We start from the raw sequence: 18,972 nt of genomic DNA on the forward strand, positions 1-18,972 counted from the left end.
GGTCTCAGCTTTTATACCTTTCTTGGCTGCTTCCTCCCAGCCCTTTTAGTGGCTTCCACAGCGGGACTGAGTTACCTGGAGGCCAAGTCCTTTGCCAAGGTCCCGGCTTGGCCATGGCAGATGGTGGGATGACCTCGGTTTGGACGCTCAGTTTCCCTCATGTGCTTCTCTTGCAGGATCCCCCCAGGGGTCATCTTCTGCTCCACCCCTACAGCTGATCCCATATCCACCTGCCCAGACCCCTCTGCTGCCCATTCAGAGGCCAGAGGGCCAAAGACTTGGGGTAGGCTGGGGGACACTAGCAGTGGCGTCCAGGGCCAGAGACAGCAACTCCCTGCCATCCATGCTCACCAACCCACAAGCCTCTTCCTTTCTCTTCCCTCACCCCCTCTCCCATTCCTCTTACTTCATCTTTCTGCACCCCTTCCTCTTTACCTCCTGCCTTGGAAACTGGCTTCACTCAATCCAGGGTAGCTCAGCTCCCGGGTGTTTATTTCATATCCCCTACCTCTCAGCCCTGCACTCAGCTCTGGAAATGCCACTGCCCAGGAGAAGGCACGGCTCTGCAGCTCTTACCTCCCTGGTGTGGACACTCGCCCAGCTACAAGCTATTGCCAGAGGCTCCCCCTCCCCTCTTGCCTGGAGTCAATAGCAGAGCCAGTACCTGACCGTCACTCGGGGGTCGTGGCTCACTCCGCACACCATGGAGGCCTGGGTGCCCTTGATGACACTCTGGTCCTGTGGGGGCTTGGTGATGCGGGTCCGAGCTGAAAGATATAGCAGAGACAGCATGGTGAGAAGGGGTGTGGGGGCCGTGTGGCTGGACTCTGGGTGGATGAAGGGAGACTAGGTGCCATATGAAAGTCCCCAGATGGTTAAAAAGAACAATGAACTCCCTGGTACTTTAATTCTCGGAAGCCACATCATAGTGGGGGCTCATTAAATTCTGCCCTCACAAACCATGTATGGGATGGAGAGACCAAGCTCTAAGGACGATCAGGACCCTATTTTCAGCATATCAGTGGTCCAGCCAGGGTAAAAATAGGGTTTTCTGATTTCCAGTCTAGTGCTTCACACGCTAGGCCCCCGGGGCTCAGCCCAGACAAGTGGTCCACAGGTATCCTGGGTGTGGATCCAGAATTAGAAGTGGCTTGAGAAGCTCTCTTACAGCAGGGGTCGGCTAACTACAGGCTGGAGGCCAAATCCGGCAGGTGGCCTTTTTGGCTAGATACACCCTTACTGGAACACAGCCACGCCCATTGGATGACGTATTGTCTGTGGCTGCTTTCTAGATAAAACGGAAGCTAGTTGAGTCGTTGTGACAGAGACCGTCTGGCCCACAAAGCTTAAAATATTTATGATCTGGCCCTTTCTTGAAAAAATTTGCCAATTTCTGCCCTAAAATGTATGAAGACAACTCTCCTATAACCTCAGTGTTCTCTCAAGTCGGCCAAGCATAGCATCACTGGCAGAATCTTTCTAGTCCCTGGCCTCTGAATCACTTTGTCACTGTCCCTCTGATGAGAAGGGCCCTGACTGGGACAGGCACTGGGGGTGGAGACACTGGTGGTGTGAGCCTGTGCCCCATAGCTGTCCTGAGTCCTCAGCACCTACAGAGATGTACACACACACATACCAATGTATAAAGCCCTGTGGCTCTGCACACTCACCCCAAACGACTAGGTCTGCTGAGGCCTCGTCGACCCCCCGAGAGTTGGTGGCCAGGCAGGTGTAGGTCCCCGCATCGGAGATATGTGTGGGGCTGATGAGAAGGCTGCCTGACTCCAGGGGCGTGAAGCGAGGCAGCTGCACGGAGCCACTGGCCAAGATGCGCTCCCCTGAGGGCAAAACAGGGTGGGGGTCAGCTTATAGCCCCCAAGGGCACACCCTGCCCCTCTCCTGCTGTTCCAGAGCAGCGTGGTCTCCTCGCAGGCCCTCGGCTCTGGAAATGCTGGAAGGAATGAGGACAGATGGCGGTGGGGCTGGGGTGGAGGCTGAGAGACCCGGAGAGCTTTCTGGCTTAGGGACAGACATGAGGGCACAGGGTCTCAGAGCAGGCAGCCTAGAGCCCAGGTCCCCTGATGCTCCTGTGCCCCCCACACCACATGCCCTTCACCAGAGAAGGGGGCACAGTTTCCTGATGACGGCGAGCAGCAGCCCAGCACAGCCCTCAGAGGCAGCTGGCACCTGGGTGGGGGGGCTGGGAGGAGGGACAGCTCTGACAAGGTGACGACGGGCGTCCTGCGGCAGGATGCTTCTGGAGAGAGTCACCTTCAAGGGAGTGAAGGGAAGTGACAGGAGCTGCCTGGAGTGGGGGTGGGGTAGAGAGGGACATGGTGTCCCCCAGCAGCAGCTCTGGTCAGGACAGACCTCCTTCTGCAGGGGGACTCAGGGAGCCTGGGGTCCAGCCTGGGAGAGTCCTGGCCAGAGAAAGAGGGGCAGGAAGAGAGAGTATGAGTACACCTGCAGGACTGAGCCTGCGAATGCAGGTCTTTGTGACTATGTCTGTTTTAAAGAAACGCCCCTCCCTGTATGGAGGGGAATCTCTGTGCGTGCATCTGGGGGTCACGTGTCCGTTTGTATCCGCGTGCAGGCACAGTGAACTGAGTGTGCGGGGTGGGTGTGCTTATTTCCATGTGTAAGCACGTGCCTAGCTGTGCCGCTATTTTCCCCACAAATGTTTATTGAGTGCCTACCATGTGCCAGACTCTGTTCTAGGTCCTGGGAGATGGCAGTGGACAAAACTGACGCCCCTGACTTTGCCGGGAGACGGGCCATGAGCGAGGTGAATAAGCCGATGATCGAGTGTGTGAGAAGCAGGGGAGTGAAGGAGGCAGGGCTCGAGGGGAGGGCTGGGGGCTGGGGCAGGGTGAGTCCTTGGAGGAGGCATCTCTGAGCTGGGGCTTGCTGGTGTGAAGGAGCAACTGTGTTTGTCCGTGTGTGTGCACATGTGTATGTACGCATGTATGCATGTGTGCGCGCATGTGTGCACATGTGTATGTACGTGTGTGTGCATGTGTGTGTGTGTGCATGTCTGTGTGCATGGGGAGAGTTGTGAAGGTGAGTGTGCACGCACAGAGACGAAGAGGAAGTACACAGGGCAGATGGATTTAGGGAGGTGGTTTGGGCTTTGCTGGCCCTGCCGTCTGGAGCCCTCTGAGCTGCCTGGGGTAGGAGACTGGCGGCAGCCACCACCAGAATAATATTAATCATCAAGCACCTATTGTTTCCTGGGCTTCCCAGCCTCCCAGGCACAATGCAAGCCTCTCATATGTACGCTATAGTCTAGTCTTCACATTACCCTGGGGTATATATATTACTGTCACCAGTTTACAGATGGGGAACCTGAGGCTCAGAGTGAGTAGCTCACCAAGGTGGCAGGTCTTGGAAGATGAAGAGCTGGACCTTGAGCCTGGCAAGGCTGGGACGTGAGGGATGCTCTTTTTTTTTTTTGAGATGGAGTCTTGCTCTGTCTCCCAAGCTGGAGTACAGTGGCACAATCTCGACTCACTGCAACCTCTGCCTCCCGGGTTCAAGCGATTCTCCTATCTCAGCCCCCCTGAGTAGCTGGGATTACAGGCACCTGCCACCATGCCCGACTAATTTTGGTGTTTTTAGTAGAGACAGGGTTTCACCACTTTGGGCCAGGCTGGTCTTGAATTCCTGACCTCAGGGTGATCTGCCCACCTCGGCCTCCCAAGGTACTGGAATTACAGGCATGAGCCACCACGGCCGGCCGAGAGATGCTCTCTTGGGCTATACAGTGTACGACCTTCACAAGTGTACATGGGGAACCCCACCTGGCCGGCTCCAGAGCCTAGTTCTGGCTGTCACACAGCCACACTCTCTGAAGGTCTGTCCCATCTACCTTTCTGCCAAGTGATAGCTGGTCGGGGCGCCCCCGAGGTCTCACATGCTAGCACCACTGACATGCCATCGATCACCGTGCTGTCCAGGGGGCCTCTGGTGATGTTAGGGGCGATGCCTGCAAACAGAGAATTGGGGCCTTTTAGCCACACCCTGGGATTGGCCCCCCAAGTCAGAGGTCCAGGGGCCTCCAAGCCCACTGAGGGCCAGGCCCTCATCCTCTGCCTCCCATGGTCAGGGGCCTCCGCTAGGAAGGATGTAGACATCTTGATGGGGACGCAGTGTTGGGAGGAAGCCCAGAGGGGCCATGAGGACTCCTCTATGCCACCTGCCCTGTGGAAGGACCCAGGTGACACCAGTCCCTACCCTGCTTGGATTCTCAAGCCTGATTTGGGGGAAACTGAAGACCCCAGAAGGCAGCTCACATCCTCCCTGACAAGGTTATTGGGGTTCACAAGCCAAAAGTGAAAGGAAGGCTCTGGCTTCTTAAAAGAAAAACAGCCACAGTCAAGAGGGGCACTTGGCCACTTTCTAAGTGGCCCTGCCCCAGGAGCTCCATTCGGCTGTGGTCACTGTTTAGGGTTGGAGCAGCCTCCTGTTTCTGCACTCCCCTTGCTTCATCCCAGCACTCAAGGAAGGAGCTCACCAGACACGGGAACAGAGCTAAGTTCACCTGCACTTGGAAGTCAGAAGCAAGACAAAGCCCCATGGTAGCCACCTTTGGGGCACACCCAAAAGCTCTCTGCCCCATGGCTGCCCTGCCTGGGGCCTCTGTGGGTCTGGGTGATGAACACTGTGGAACTCAAGGAGACCCCTGAACATCCCCGTGCTTCCTGAGGAGCCCACCAGTACTTTGCACTTACACAGACCTTTGAGCTTACGGGCCACTCACAGTATCATCTTTTTTTTTTTTTTTTTTTTTGACAGGGTCTCACTCTGTCACCCAGGCTGGAGTGCAGTGGTGCCATCTTGGCTCACTGCAACCTCTGCCTCCTGGACTTGAGTGGTCCTCCCACTTCAGCATCCCAAGTAGCTGAGAGTACAGGTGTGTGCCACCATGCCTGGCTAATTTTTTGTATTTTTGGTAGACGAGGTTTCGCTGTGTTGCTCAGGCTGGTCTCAAACTCCTGGGCTCAAGTGATCCACTCCGCTTGACCTCCCAAAGTCCTGGGATTACAGGTGTGAGCCACTGCGCCCGGCCCACAGTATCACCTTTGACTGCTAAAACAGCTCCGGGAAGCAGCCAGGGCAACTATGACAACCCCTGACAGAGACTCCAAGGGCAGAAAGGGATTTGCAAGCAGGAGAACTAAGAGAAAAGCACCAGTTCTCTTCTTTGGAAACATGAGCAGGTGCTCTGGAATGGGGTCACTTCAGCTCTGCCTGGGAACCCAGGGGCAGTTGAAATGCCAGAGCCGGTACCCATGGTTGGTTTCATAGCTCCTTTTCTCAACAAGCCGTGAACCCAACCTGGGCCCCAGGACACTGCAGAGAACTTCTAGGGACTGGAGATTTCCTCCAGGGCTCTGGACTCGGGGCTGCAGAGGCAGCAGCGGTAACTGGCTGTGGCCCAGGCTGCTGGGCCAGCCTTTGGGGATCCTCTCTGCATCACGGAGCATGCTGTGCTCAAGAGCCCCCTAAGAAGACCTTGGAGGAAAGCCACGTCCTGGGAAGAGGGGCTCACGGGCAGGACAAGGGAAGAAGGCCTGACTTACTGGTGACAGCCAAGTAGGTGGAGGTTTGCACCTCGCCGGCTGCATTGCGGGCGAAGCACTGGAACATGCCGGTGTCATCGGGCACCAGGCCGCTGATCTGCAGGCCCCCGTCGCTGCGCTGCCGGAAGCGGGCCAGCTTCTCCACCTCCACCACGGCCGCATCCTTGTACCAGGTGATGGAGGGCGGCGGCACACCTGTGGGCAAGACGTGGACCCACTCTCAACCTGCCTCCTGCCTCCTCTCCACCTAGGAGGGGTGCTTGGGCGGAGGTCAGGCCTGGAAATCTGCGAGGGGGTCCCTGGTGAATCTTGGTGTCTAGAACCTTCTCAGAGGTGCCACTTTGGGTCTAGGGAGAGGAGGAAGATGCTCTTAGAGTGACAATTCTCAAAGTCTTTGGGATAGAGTAAAGATCCTGGGATCAGTTTAGCATGGAAATGCTGCATTGGACAAACTAATTTATTTGTTTTATTTTTTATTTCTATTTGTGTAGAGATGGGGTCTCACTAGGTTGCCCAGGTTGGTCTAGAACTCTTGGTTTCAAGCGTTCCTCCCACCTCAGCCTCCCAAAGTGCTGGAATGACAGGTGTGAGCTGCTGCACCTGGCCCAATTTCTTATTTTTTATTGCAATACTTAGCAGACACACATGTGTGCTCTGGGAACCTCCAAGTGGGGATACGTTCCCAAATGCATGGCGCCCTGTGTTGAAGAGCACGTAGAGGGTCCAGTGTTCCCTGGGGGCACCTGGAAGCCCCCCCATACCAGCTTTGCACATGGAGGTGAAAGGAGGCTCCTCTCCCCACTCTCAGCCTGCCACGTTGTTTTCAGAAGTTCCCCCAGCCGGGCTGGGCATGGTGGCTCACGCCTGTAATCCCAGCACTTTGGGGGCTGAGGCGGGTGGATCACCTGAGCTCAGGAGCTCGAGACCAACCTGACCAACATGGTGAAACCCTGTCTCTATTAAAAATACAAAAATTAGCCTGGTGTGCTGGTGCACGCCTGTAATCCCAGCTACTCGGGAGGCTGCCTCCTTGTACCTGGGAGGCAGAGGTTGCAGTGAGCCAAGATCGTGCCACTCCATTCCAGCCTGGGCGACAGAGCGAGACTCCGTCTCAAAACAGAAAACAAAAAGACTTCCCCCAGAAGAGTTGGCCACACCCTGTCCCAAGGAGCACCCCATGGCCCTGTCCCCACTAAGCTTACTTCCCTTCCCTTCCCGGCACCCTCCAATCCTGACAGCCTGGGATGCTGCATTTCATCCAATCCACCATGCGCTCTCTTTCCCACGTCATGTCTCCGCGATCAGGATGTGTCTTATAATCGACAGCATGTCATAATTTAATTGGCTGCCTTTTTTCTTTCTTAGTGGTTCATAAAATAATGGGGCATCTTACAACCCATGGCATTTTAGATGAGATTAAATGAGGTATCTTTATTTGTTTATTGGCTTGCCCATCTCCCTCCCGAGAATGTTACGTTCTACAGGAGCAGGGATCTGGCTGTTTGGTTTATTCTGTATCTTCCCACTCCTGAGGACACTATCGGCACATGGTAAGCCCTCAAAATATTTTTGCAGCCTGAATGGATGGATCTTTGCCTTCCCCTTGTGGAGTCTCAGAAGGGAAGTCATTACTCATCCCCTCCAGTGCAATCCTCACTCCTGCAGAGCCACATTTTGCCCCTTTGCTCAGCGTGTCCCACTGTGCACGCTCTTCTCTCTTTATCATCCCGGATTTCACCCTGGCTGCGGGCTCTTTTGGTGGAACTGAATCAGAAGGAAGGATGATGAGGAAGGGGAAAGTAGAAATTCTCCAGGAACTCTTTCAAGGGGAGTTAAATAGGAATAGCAGAGGGAGCTGGCAGAGGAGATGGAGCAAAATGGCCCAGGAAACAGGCCAAGTTTATAAGACACGTCTCAGGTGAGATGCGCCCGGGTGCTGCTAGTTCTGGCATTACGGTAATTTGTCATTGTCTACAGCTCTCAAATTATGGGCAATTTGGGTCTGTCACCTGTCCTGAAATTACGGTAAGTTGGGTTCATTTGTAACCCTCAAGTTACAGTACTGTAAAGGTTGATTTCCAGCCTGAGATTATGGTAATTTGGCCTGTTTGTTTCCTGGGGTGCCTGCTCAGACAGCCAGCCAGACTCTCTGCTTAGTGACATGGTCTGGAGAAGAAGCCGGAATTTAGAAATGTCCATGACAAGGACGAGAGAGGCTGAAGATCTGGGGTCTTTGTCCCCCTCCATCGGCGCCACCTCATTACCTTTGGCCCGACAGGGGATGTCCACCACTTTCTCCATCTCTGCAGTGATGTGTCTTTCTGGCTCCTTGACAAACTGAGGCGGTTCTGTAGGAGGAAGGACCAGGGGAGGGGATCAGAACCATGCTCCCTTGGATCCAGCCACTGTGGGGGTCACCCTTAAGGAGGCCCCTCCCCGTGCTGCCCCTACCCCTCAGGGGAGCCCTAGTAGCCTCGCCCTGTCTCACCCAGCACCGAGAGGTAGGCGCCCCGGACCACAGAGGGGACGCTGCTGCTGCGCAGGACAGCCTCACACTCGTAGTAGCCAGCGTCGCTGCCAGTGGGGTTGGGGATGGTGAGCCGGCGGTTGTGGTCACTGATGCCGCCTGATAGCAACATCCCGTCCTTCTTCCAAATTATATGCAGCTTGATCAGGGGCCTGCAGAGGGCAAGGGAAGGCCAGTGTTCAGCCATGAGGACTCCCGGAGGCCTGAGAGGCAGGGCAGGGGGTGGTAAGGAGTGTGGGTTTGGGAGCCGGGCTGCCTGGGTTTGCCACCTTCCTGCCACTTTGTAGATGCAAGATCTTGGGCAAGTTCCTACTGGGCTCTGGGTCTCAGTTTCCTCTTCTGTAAAGTGCCTACCCAGGGGGTTGTAGCCAAGGTGAAGTGCTTGGAACAGGGCCTGCTGATGGACTTGGAACTCAGGGCTTGGTGGCTCAGGCAAAGCAGGAAAGCAGCCTGGCCTGCAGCTCTTTCTTCTGGTCTTCCCTGTGTGCTGTGCCCCATCCAACCACAGATCAGTGACACGGAGGAGATGAGGATGAGGGCAAGTGACAGACAGCAACATGAAACACCCAGAGTTTGAAAAGGGGAAATAAGGGCAGACAAGACAGACAGACAGACAGAGAAACCCACCCTCCAACTGCAAGAGAAGAGCAAGGGTGTGAGTCTGGCCTGGCTTTCTACCATCACCAGCCCCTGCACCCCCAAGCCCCCAAGACTTGGTCTGTCCAGGCAACTCCTGTTTAGCACCTGGTGGGTCACTGAGGATGGATCTTCCAAAGTAGGCCCCTGCTAGTGCCATGGGGGTATTCAGAGGCACCCCGTGGAAAAGGAGTTCTGTAGCTGCATACGTCTGGGAAACAGTGGCTTGAGTGACAGTAGCTCTAGTGATGCTGGGCAGGTTCTTCACTGAGGGGCTTCTCAGGGCTTTCACTGTGCAGTTGCACCCTGGCAGCCTTGCCCATGTCCTGGGGTTTGCCCTCCAAGTCTCATGGGGAAATGTGATCCACAATGCTTGGTGTCACCCACTTGGTGATGGAGTGAGTTCTTACTCTATTAGTTCATGTGAGAGCTGGTTGTTTAAAGGAGCCTAGCTCCTCCTCCCCTCTCTCTTGTTCCCTCTCTTGCCATAAGACACACTGGCTCCCCTTTCTCCTTCTGCCATGATTGGAAGCTTCCTGAGGCCTCCCCAGAAGCAGATGCCTGTACCATGCTTCTTGTGCACCCTGCAGAGCCATGAGTCAAATAAACCTCTTTTCTTTGTAAATTCCTGTGTCTCAGGTATTCCTTTATAGCAAAGCAAATGGGCTAATACACCATGCTTGTGAGAAACTTGTGACTGGAGGAGGATACTTTTAGAAATGCTGCCAAAAATAATAACAACAACAAAAAAGGCTGGACGTGGTGGCTCACATCTATAATTCCAGCACTTTGAGAAGCTGAGGCAGGAGGATCACTTGAGCCTGGGAGTTTGAGAACAGCCTGAGCAACAAAGTGAGACCCTGTCTTTAAAAAAAAATGCTGCTACAGGACACAGTGTCCCTCTCCAGGAAGCTTCAGGTCAAGGGGACCTCGGGGGGGATCATCTATGTAACCCCCCACCCATCCCATTGGTTTAACTTCATAGTGCACTTAGGAAGGGTCAGGTCAGGCTGGGTCAGTGCGCTGCCTATGCGCATTCTGCTGGGGTTGATGCTTACATCATTCCCATTTTACAGATGCGGAGACTGAGGCCCAGAACACAGCAGTGAATACAGGCCTAGCGGGGAGGGGGCAGTGCATTTCAACTCAGCTATCATCCAGCTGGGTGATGTTGGGCAGTCCGCTTGCCCTCTTTGGGCTCGGAAGTGGTGACACCTATGCCATACAGTTGTTTTGGGAGAAAGGAGGTCTTCTGGGAAGGTGCTTAGCATGGTGCAGAGCATGGAAGGCACTTAGCTGCACATAATGAGGCTCAGGGGTTACATAATTGTTTCCCGTGTGGGAGAGGTGAGGGCCGCCCATGGCTAGGAAGGGCCCTGGTGGTTCCTAACCCCCAATCTGCCCTCCTACAAAGCCCGTACTCTTTTTTTTTTTTTTTCTTGAGACGGAGTTTTGGTCTTGTTGCCCAGGCTGGAGTGCAATGGTGCAATCTTGGCTCACTGCAACCTCCGCCTCCTGGGTTCAAGCGATTCTCCTGCCTTAGCCTCCTGAGTAGCTGGGATTACAGGCATGCGCCACCATACCCGGCTAATTTGGTATTTTTAGTAGAGACAGGGTTTCTCCATGTTGGTCAGGCTGGTCTTGAACTCCCAACCTCAGGTGATCCTCCTGCCTTGGCCTCCCAAAGTGCTGGGATTACAGGTATGAGCCATTGTGCCCAAAGCCGTACTCTTAACCACCATGTGGATTGCTTCCCATGCACACTTCCCTCCTGCACACCCCTGCATGCAAGAGGGCCCTGCTTTGAGAGGCCACCTGCTCCCTCTGGGCTCCTCCAAGGGTTCGAATTGAGTCCACCCTCCCTCCAGTCCCGTATGTCCCAGGCTGACATTCCCTTCCCTGTAACTTCCATCCAGGGCCTGGTTTTCTCTTCTTGGGCTGCAGAGAACAAGCCGGCCCTGGTTGCACACAGCAACCCTCTGACAACAGCCAGCGGGTCTCCCTGCATCCCTCCTCCTCCGTCCTGGATCTCAGGTGATGTGGCTTCTGGCTGCTCTCCCTGGAGCCTGCAGTTTGGGAGCAGCAACTGGAGTTAGAGGCGCAGGAGCGAGGGAAGAGGCACTACCCACCTGGCATTGGCCACACACTCCAAGGTAACCTCCGAGGTCCCGGCCACCACGCTGGTGTTTTTAGGCGGGATGATGATGGTGGGTGCGATGGGGTCTGCAGGCCCCCCTACATCTGGGGAGAGATCAGATGTTAGCTGGGGGCAGAGGTCGGAAATCCTAACCCTGCTCGGCCTCATTAGAGGCTGATGCCCTGGGAGGCCTTTGTCCTCACCGAGTGGAGCAGGTGGCCATGGGGGCAGCCCCAGAGCAGACCTCCAGACACTGACCCCAGGGACTACCTGATCCCTCCTCTTCCTCTGTTGATAAGCCACCACACCACGGTCCAAGGAGAGACTTCGCTGACCTTGACAGCCTTCCCCACCCCTCCTGTAAAGCAGCCACACTCCCTCTCCCCACCACCACCTGTCCTGTTCCATTCCCTTCAAATCCTTCCCTCTGCCTGGGTTGACCTTATTGGTTTAGTTCTGCATTGTCCACTTCCTCCACCAGAATGCAAACTCTCTGTACTAGGTCAAATAGAGTCACCCGCCCCTTCCCCCCCACACCTCCCGCCAATTCATGCCCACCCAGCGCCTGTAAATGTGACCTTATTTGGATATAGGATCATTACAGGTGTAATTAGTTAAGGTGAGGGCATATTGGATCAGGGTGGGCTCAAGATCCAATATGACTGGTGTCCTTGTAAGAAGAGGGAAATTGAGACACAGATGCACAGGCCGGAAGCCTCTGTGAAGACAGATGCAGAGTGGAGGGATGTGGCCACAAGCCAAGGAATGCCAAGCATGGCTGGCCACCGCTGGAAGCCAGGAAGAGGCAAGAAATGAGGCTCCCCTAGAATCTTTGGAGAAGTATGGCCCTGCCGACACCTTGATTTTCAGACTTCAGGCCTCCAGAACTGTGAGAGGCTCAATTTCTGTTGTGAGCTGCTCAGCTGGTAGTACTTTGTTGTGCAGGCCATAAGAGACTAAAATTCTCCCTCACCAGGAACCTCATGGGTCTTTCCTGTGGACTGAGCTGTGTCCCCCCCCACATTCATATGTTAAGCCTTAACCCCCAATGTTATGGCATTTGGAGGGGTCCCTTGGGAGGTGATTAGGCTTAGATGAGGCCACGAGGGCCGGGCCTCATGAGGGCCAATGAGGGTCCCAAGGAAAAAGAAAAATATTCTCTTGTCATATTGTAAACTTTTGCTTAGAAAAGCATCTAATACTTTAATTCTCCCATTGAATGAAATTAAAGAGTTAAGGATGAAACTCTTAGAAAGCAGGTTTCCAGGTACTTGTTAGGTGTGAATATTTCCATATTTCAGATTCATGTCCTTGTAAGAGGAGGAAGAGGCCAGAGCTGGCTCTTTCCACCATGTGAGGACACCGCTGGAAGGCAGACATCTGCAAGCTGAGACGAGAAGCTGACCATGCTGGCTTCCCAATCTGGGACTTCCAGCCTCCAGGATGGTGGGAGCCAGAACGTCTGCTTCGTAAGCCCCCAGTTGCAGTACTTTGTTACGGCACCATGAGCTGACTCATGCAGTCTTTTTTTTTGAAACAGAGTCTGGCTGTGTTGCCCAGGCTGGAGTGCAGTGGTGCGATCTTGGCTCACCACAACCTCTGCCTCCCAGGTTCAAGCGATTCTCCTGCCTCAGCCTCCCAAGTAGCTGGGACTACAGGCATCACCACCATGCCCGGCTAATTTTTGTATCTTTATTAGAGACAGGGTTACACTATGTTGGCCAGGCTGGTCTCGAACTCCTGACCTCAGGTGATCAAGCTGCCTCAGCCTCCCAAAGTGTTGGGATTACAGGCGTGAGCCACCACACCAGGTCATGCGGTCTTGACAACCACCACTCCTCCAGCAGGAGGAAGCATGCCTGGCACACAGTAAGTGCTCAAACACGTGTGTGATGTGAACAAATGAATGGAAGTAGAGTTACCATCGTCCAACTCCCAGGGTCGATGATTGAAATGAGAAAGAACTTTCCGTAAGTGGGTTTTATTGGGGGAAAAAAAAAAAGAGAGAAACACTCCAAACTCTTCTAATAGAGGTGGTAGCATTTCCTTTTTTTCATTTTGAGTGTTTTTTAAAGTAGAAGGCTGGGTGTGGTGACTCATGCCTGTAATCCCAGCACTTTGGGAGGCTGAGGCGGGCGGATCACGAGGTCAGAAAACCGAGACCGTACTGGCCAACACAGTGAAATCCTGTCTCTACTAAAAAACAGAAAAAATTAGCCAAGCGTGGTGGCAGGTGCCTGTAGTCCCAGCCACTTCGGAGGCTGAGGCAGGAGAATGGTGTGAACCCGGGAGGCGGAGCTTGCAGTGAGCTGAGATCGCGCCACTGTACTTCAGCCTGGGTGACAGAGTGAGACTCTGTCTCAAAAAAAACAAAACAAAAAACAAGAAACAAAACAAACAAAATAAAACAAAACAAAAAAAGTAGAGGCCAGGCTTTTATCTTAGTGGGTCAGTGTAGGCCCGATATTGGCAGAAACTCCAATATTCTGTGTATGCCTGATCCATGGCTCCTGAAATTACAGCCTCTGAGGACTTTTTCTCCACAACAAATTTATCCAATTGGCCCCTTTCCAGAAGGTTCTGGAGGTAGTAGGCCACGATGACTCGCCAGGCCCCTGGGTGACAGTCACAGGCCGTTCTTTATGGGGTCAGGGGGAGGGTGCCCAGTGGCTCCACTGCCACTCTGGGCCACCTTGTCAGCCCTGGGCAGGTTTTCCTTCCTTGACTCCAGGCCTTGCTAGAAGAGGCCCAGGAAGAATGGGAATACAATGTAAAAAATAAAGTAAAATGAAGGGGGAAAGAAAGGAAGCATATAAAGCAAAATAATTGCAACAATATAAAAGCCTCATGTAGGTGCCATAAAGAGCGATCGGATTGAAAGCTGCTGATATAGCTGAATCCATAAAAGTGTGCTCTAAGTTGTTTATTACATGCGGGGGCGCACAGGTACCATGGCTCAGATTAATGGGGCACAAGTAGGAGACAGACAGTTAGAGCCCAAGCCAGAGTACTGCGTGGCACAGCCAGGTAAACAGGGAGCCCTCGAGGAAGGCGAGTTCTGAGTTTAAAAATACGAGGGCTGTCCCAGGGCTCGGAGCTGGCTTGTTGGCTCTGGAAGGAATGGAGGAGAGATGGCCATGTGCTCAGGCCCAGGTGGCAGCCTGCAGGGCTCGACGGGGGCTGAGGTGGCCAGCGATGCTGGCACAGGGAGAAAGGGTCCCAGGGGTGAGGAAGGCCTGGGCTCAAAGCCTAGCTCTGCCCCGGGTGTCCTGGTGACTTCATCCTACTGAGTTTCAGACTTCACAGGGCGAAATGGGATGAAAGTCTACCTCTCAAGGTTGTGTGAATTCAGGTCCCAGCTCAACAATTCTTTCCTGGGTGAATGCTTGACACGTGCCAGGCTGTGTTGCAGACACCGGAGATTCCCCACCAAGTAAGATGGCCAGGGTCTGTCCTCATGGAGGGCAAGGTCCCAGAGGAAGTCTAATCAATGCTCATGGGGTTAGTGAATGAAAGAGCATGTGATGGTTGCCAGGAAGGGGGCAGCTAGGCTGGTCTGGGGTGAGTGCAGAGTGCCTGGTACACAGCAGGTGCTCAATAAATGACAGCCTCCCCTCCTGGAGATTTGCCTGCCTGTGCAGGGAAGACCTCTCCCCGCCAGCCCTAGTCCAAGTGATAGACTTAGAGGCTACGGAGAGGTGGGAGTCACAGGTTTGGGGACGCACGTTAAGCCCTGCAGGGTACCGGGCAAGGCTTCAGGCATTTCATGGGGTGGCTTCCTGGGAGACAGTGGGAGTTGAGTGGGTCTCAGAGAAGTGAGTCCTGGAGCAGATTTACTGTAAATGAAGGTCATCCCAGCACAAGTGGGTTATTGGGGTAAATGGGGCCCCAAAGGTCAAACCATGAAAATCACAGGCGAGCCCAAGCAAAGAGGAGGGGTGTCTTCCCGGAGAGCCCCTGCCATAGAGCGGGCCCTGGGGTGGGAGGAAATGTTGGGGGCTCCCCACACGGGAAGCCACACTGGATTTCACTGCCCCAGACGCTTTGTGTAACAGCCACAAGGGACATCTAACGTGATCCATTCTCCCCGAATCACCTCATTGAATCCTCCCATTTTTGCCATAGGCACCAATTTACAGATGGGGAAACTGAGGCTCTGAGACCACATGACCCACCTGGGCCACCTCTTTTTTTTTTTTGAGACCGAGTTTTGGTCTTGTTGCCCAGGCTAGAGTATAATGGCACAATCTTGGCTCCCCGCAACCTCTGCTTCCCGGGTTCAAGCGACTCTCCTGCCTCAGCCTCCTGAGTAACTGAGATTACAGGCACGTACCACTATGCCCGGCTAATTTTTTTGTATTTTTAGTAGAGATGGGGTTTCTCCATGTTGGTCAGGCTGGTCTTGAACTCCTGACCTCAGGTGATCCACCTGCCTTGGCCTCCCAAAGTGTTGGGATTATAGGCATGAGTCACTGCGCCTGGCCCTGGATCACCTCATTTAATCCTCCCAACTTTGCCATAGGCACCACTTTACAGATGGGGAAACTGAGGCTCAGGGACCATGGGACTCGCCTGGGCCACAGGTTGGCGAGCGGTGGGGCAGGGGTGTGAGCTTCTCCCCTCTCCTGGACAGGCTTCTGGGATGCCTGTTCTCCAGCTGCCCAGGAACCAGGGTATCCAGGCCCTGTGACCTGAGCAACCCAATGTGGGGGCCACAAGCCACAAGTGCCTATGAGCTCCTGCAATGTGGCTGGTGCCCTTTTGACCTAATGTGACTTAATTTTAACTAATTTACATTTAATTAAGAACGGATCCACAATTCAGTTATTAGAACACTTTTAAGCATGTGTGGAACAACTTACGCATATGACTCTACTTTTCAGCTATAAATTTTGTGAAATCTAAATACAGATCACGTATTTCGGATGAAAATTTTACATCCAGATTGAGATGTGATATAAGCGTAAAATACACAAGGATTTCAGAGACTTAGTATGCAAAACACCAATGGAAGATATCCCATTAATATTCTTTACATTGATTGTATGTTAAAAAGACAACATCTTGTTATGTTGGGTTAAATAAAATAGAGTAATAAAATGAATGCCAACGATTTCTTTTTACTTGGTAAAAAATGGGGCTACTGGAAAATTTAAAATTTCGCATGTGGTTCACATTCTATTTCCTTTCTGCAGTGTAGCACTGATCTCCGGGTATCCACCCAAGCATGGGGTTTTCAGGAGCTGTGACAGTCTGGATGAGGTCACCAGGTCACCCCTGCTCAGGCAGGGGGCAACTTCTGGGGTCACCGGACCTGCTCTTTCCTTCTCTGGTTCTGAAGAGCATAGGGTCCCTATAAAGAGGTACAGAAAGGGAGTCCAGAAGGGATGGAGGAAGCGGTGCAGAGGGGAGAGCAGAGGGAGGGGTGAGGCCCAGGAGAGGAATGAAAGGAGCTGGCGCTGGTGGTGGGTGAAGCGGCAATTGCTCCTCACAAATTGGGTGGCAGGCAGGCAGGCTGGGGATTTGTGTCACGGAGAGGAAGGGGGTTTTCAAGCGCAGTCACTTGTGGGAAGAGAAATTGGCTAAAAATCAGCTGATTCTGCTCTGAATTCAGGATAAATCGGCGTGTGACGGCAGGAGGCCAAGAGGCAGTGGGGTGGGAGAAGCAGGCGACTGGGCAGGGCTTGGGTGGGTACAGGGGGTTCGAGGGGCCCTGCGAATCTCCCTGGGGCCAGCTGGAGGGTCGGGTGGTTTGGGATGGAGCAGAGAGCGAAAAACCCAAAGTCAGCCAGGAAGAGTAGCCTAGTTTAACGCCTGTGAGGAGGAGCTGGGTACCGGAGGAGGGGAACAAAGAGGAAGGCCCCGACTCTGTCTCAGGGTAAAATGAGTCACCCAGGAGGATGCCTGTTTCTGACTTGGACCATGAACCACTCCTGTGTCTTTGCCATTGTCTCTTACCAAATGATGGGATTCCATGAGACTCCAGGGAATCTGATCACTAGAAAATATATGGGGAGAAGCATCTCTCTTTGATGACTCAATTCCCTTCTCCTATAGAAACAGCAGCCCCAGGGTATGGGCTGGGGCCCAGGCCGCTGGGACTTGACTGAGACCCTGGCTTGATGTTAGAGGTTACACCCTCAACCCTGATGGTCAGTCTGCAGATATACTTGCGACCCTGATGGGTCAGTCTCCAGAAGGAAACTCTCCTCCCCGCATTCAGATGTCCTTCTAGGCAGACTGGATGCTGAGGAGGGGAAGGAGATCCCTGAGATAATGGGAAGTGGTTCCTGCTAAAGTTTGAAAGGCCCTGGAATGGCGATGGCAAGGCCTAGAAATGTCCTGGGCCCTCTGGACACTGACAGCAGAGGCTAGGATCAGAATGAGAGCGCAGAAAAGCCCCAGGCTGGTCCGCACCCTCATCTTGCCACTGGTGGGCAAGTACCATCATGACCAAGGATGATAAAAGAGGCTTGCTTTGAGAGCAGGAGTTGTACAGATGTGGAGGGAGTTGAACATCTGCCTCCTCCAGCTTGTGTGATGGCTCAGCTGCTGCTGCTGCAGGAAGCTCTGGCCTCACCCCACATACTCTGGGATTTGGGTCTGGGTTGCTCCTGGGCTGTCCACCCTTCCTTCTCTGTCTTGGGAATGGAGTATGGAAGGGAAGGGCTAGTCCAATAGGGAGAACCAGGCCAGAAAGAACATCCCAGCATCTTGTCCCTCCCAAGAAAACTGGCTTCAGTCTTGGCTGGACAAGCGTCTCTTTGCCAAGCACACCGAGGGAGTCATGCTTTTACGTGTGTCTCACTGTGTGGTGAGTTCTAGAGAGGGCTTTGTCCCTTTTGCCCAGGGAGCTGGAGGTGTCTGACGATGGAGGTGTTTTAGGTGGGTGCCTGGGCAGAGGGCCTGTGTTCCCATCATCAGGGACCACCTGGCTCCTAATATAGACAGCACCTTTTATGTGACAGCCAAGTAGAGGCAGTTAGTATATTTCTGTAAAAACAAGCTTCAACCCTGCAATCACCCCCATGCCCTCCTGGTCGCATCGGAGTTCCAACAGTGGCTGCAACTCACACATGCACACACTCTTCCTCTGCCGCACCCCTCCCTGGGTCCCTGGTAGCTCTGCTAACAGTCGTGCTAAGCATCCTCTCTACCGATGCAGGATCTCAGGCATGTCATGGGAACAGGCTCCAGCATTCAGCTGCTCCCTTTCTGCCCAGGCACCCCTGGCTCTACTGTGTCTCCTCCTCCTTGGGAAGGCTCCCCTGGCTGTCCCCCAGCTTCCCTGGCCCCCTCCTCTGCCACTCCATCTTCTCAATGATCCCCTGGAGCACCATTGCCAAGATTTAATGATCCGCTGTGCGATCGGTCCCGGCCCTGCGCGTACTTACTCTCCACGGCGAGTGTGATGGGCTGGCTGGTCTTGTTATCCCCATTCTTGTCGTTAACAGCCTGCACGTAGTAGCGACCTGCGTCGGGGGCCACGGTTGACAGGATGACAAGGGTGTTCTCCAGCGTGATGGCTCTGGGAAGAGGAAAAGGATTCCTCTGACAGGGGCCTGAGGGGCTCTGAACCTCCAGGGAGTGGGAGCAGAAACCCAAAGGGGGCAGCCTGACCGTACCTCCCAGTCCCCAGCCTCCCAGAGCCCCTCCTGCCACCCCCCTCCACAACCTCTTACCGCCTACATCCCACCACGTTTAGTTTGCAGAGAATTCTAAACACGGTGCTGACGCTGTCAACCAGACCCAGAGACAGCACGTTCACGTCCAGACACCGAGACCACCCAAAGGAAGCTTCCCTGGCCCCTACCGCAAGCCTGGGCGAGGGGCTTCCAGGTATTCCCCTGGAATTTTGCCCTTTCCCAGGTCACAGCCTCCACGGCTGTGTGTGGTTATTTCTGCATCATGAGTATCCAGACACTGAAGAAATATTCTCAGCATGGATTAGTGATTGTCGATGAATGAATAAGTAAATGACAAATGAATGCTAATGAATTTAGAAATGCAGGGCCATTCCAGAATCCAAGCCTTAACCCTAATCCTAAATCTGTTCAGGATTGATGTACTCAAAGGCCACAGGTCGCCTG

The 18,972-nt window shown here is 53.7% G+C and overlaps 1 protein-coding gene across 1 annotated transcript in view; it reads right to left on the bottom strand.

Annotated features, from left to right (window-relative positions):
• SDK2 (sidekick cell adhesion molecule 2) overlaps positions 1 to 18,404 on the bottom strand; it is a 122,259-nt gene extending 103,855 nt beyond the window's left edge. Inside the window, exons 1-8 of the mRNA XM_011936630.1 lie at positions 18,277 to 18,404; positions 10,875 to 10,986; positions 8,071 to 8,261; positions 7,847 to 7,930; positions 5,583 to 5,777; positions 3,869 to 3,985; positions 1,671 to 1,838; positions 665 to 767 (exon numbers count right to left, since the gene is read on the bottom strand). Of these exons, the coding sequence (XP_011792020.1) occupies positions 665 to 767; positions 1,671 to 1,838; positions 3,869 to 3,985; positions 5,583 to 5,777; positions 7,847 to 7,930; positions 8,071 to 8,221 (818 nt within the window). The 5' untranslated portion in view covers positions 8,222 to 8,261; positions 10,875 to 10,986; positions 18,277 to 18,404. The remainder of the gene's footprint in view (positions 1 to 664; positions 768 to 1,670; positions 1,839 to 3,868; positions 3,986 to 5,582; positions 5,778 to 7,846; positions 7,931 to 8,070; positions 8,262 to 10,874; positions 10,987 to 18,276) is intronic.
• Positions 18,405 to 18,972: the final 568 nt, after the last annotated feature.

Source organism: Colobus angolensis, unplaced genomic scaffold (genome assembly GCF_000951035.1).
Source record: "Colobus angolensis palliatus isolate OR3802 unplaced genomic scaffold, Cang.pa_1.0 Scaffold1, whole genome shotgun sequence".
Taxonomy (NCBI): Eukaryota; Metazoa; Chordata; class Mammalia; order Primates; family Cercopithecidae; genus Colobus; species Colobus angolensis.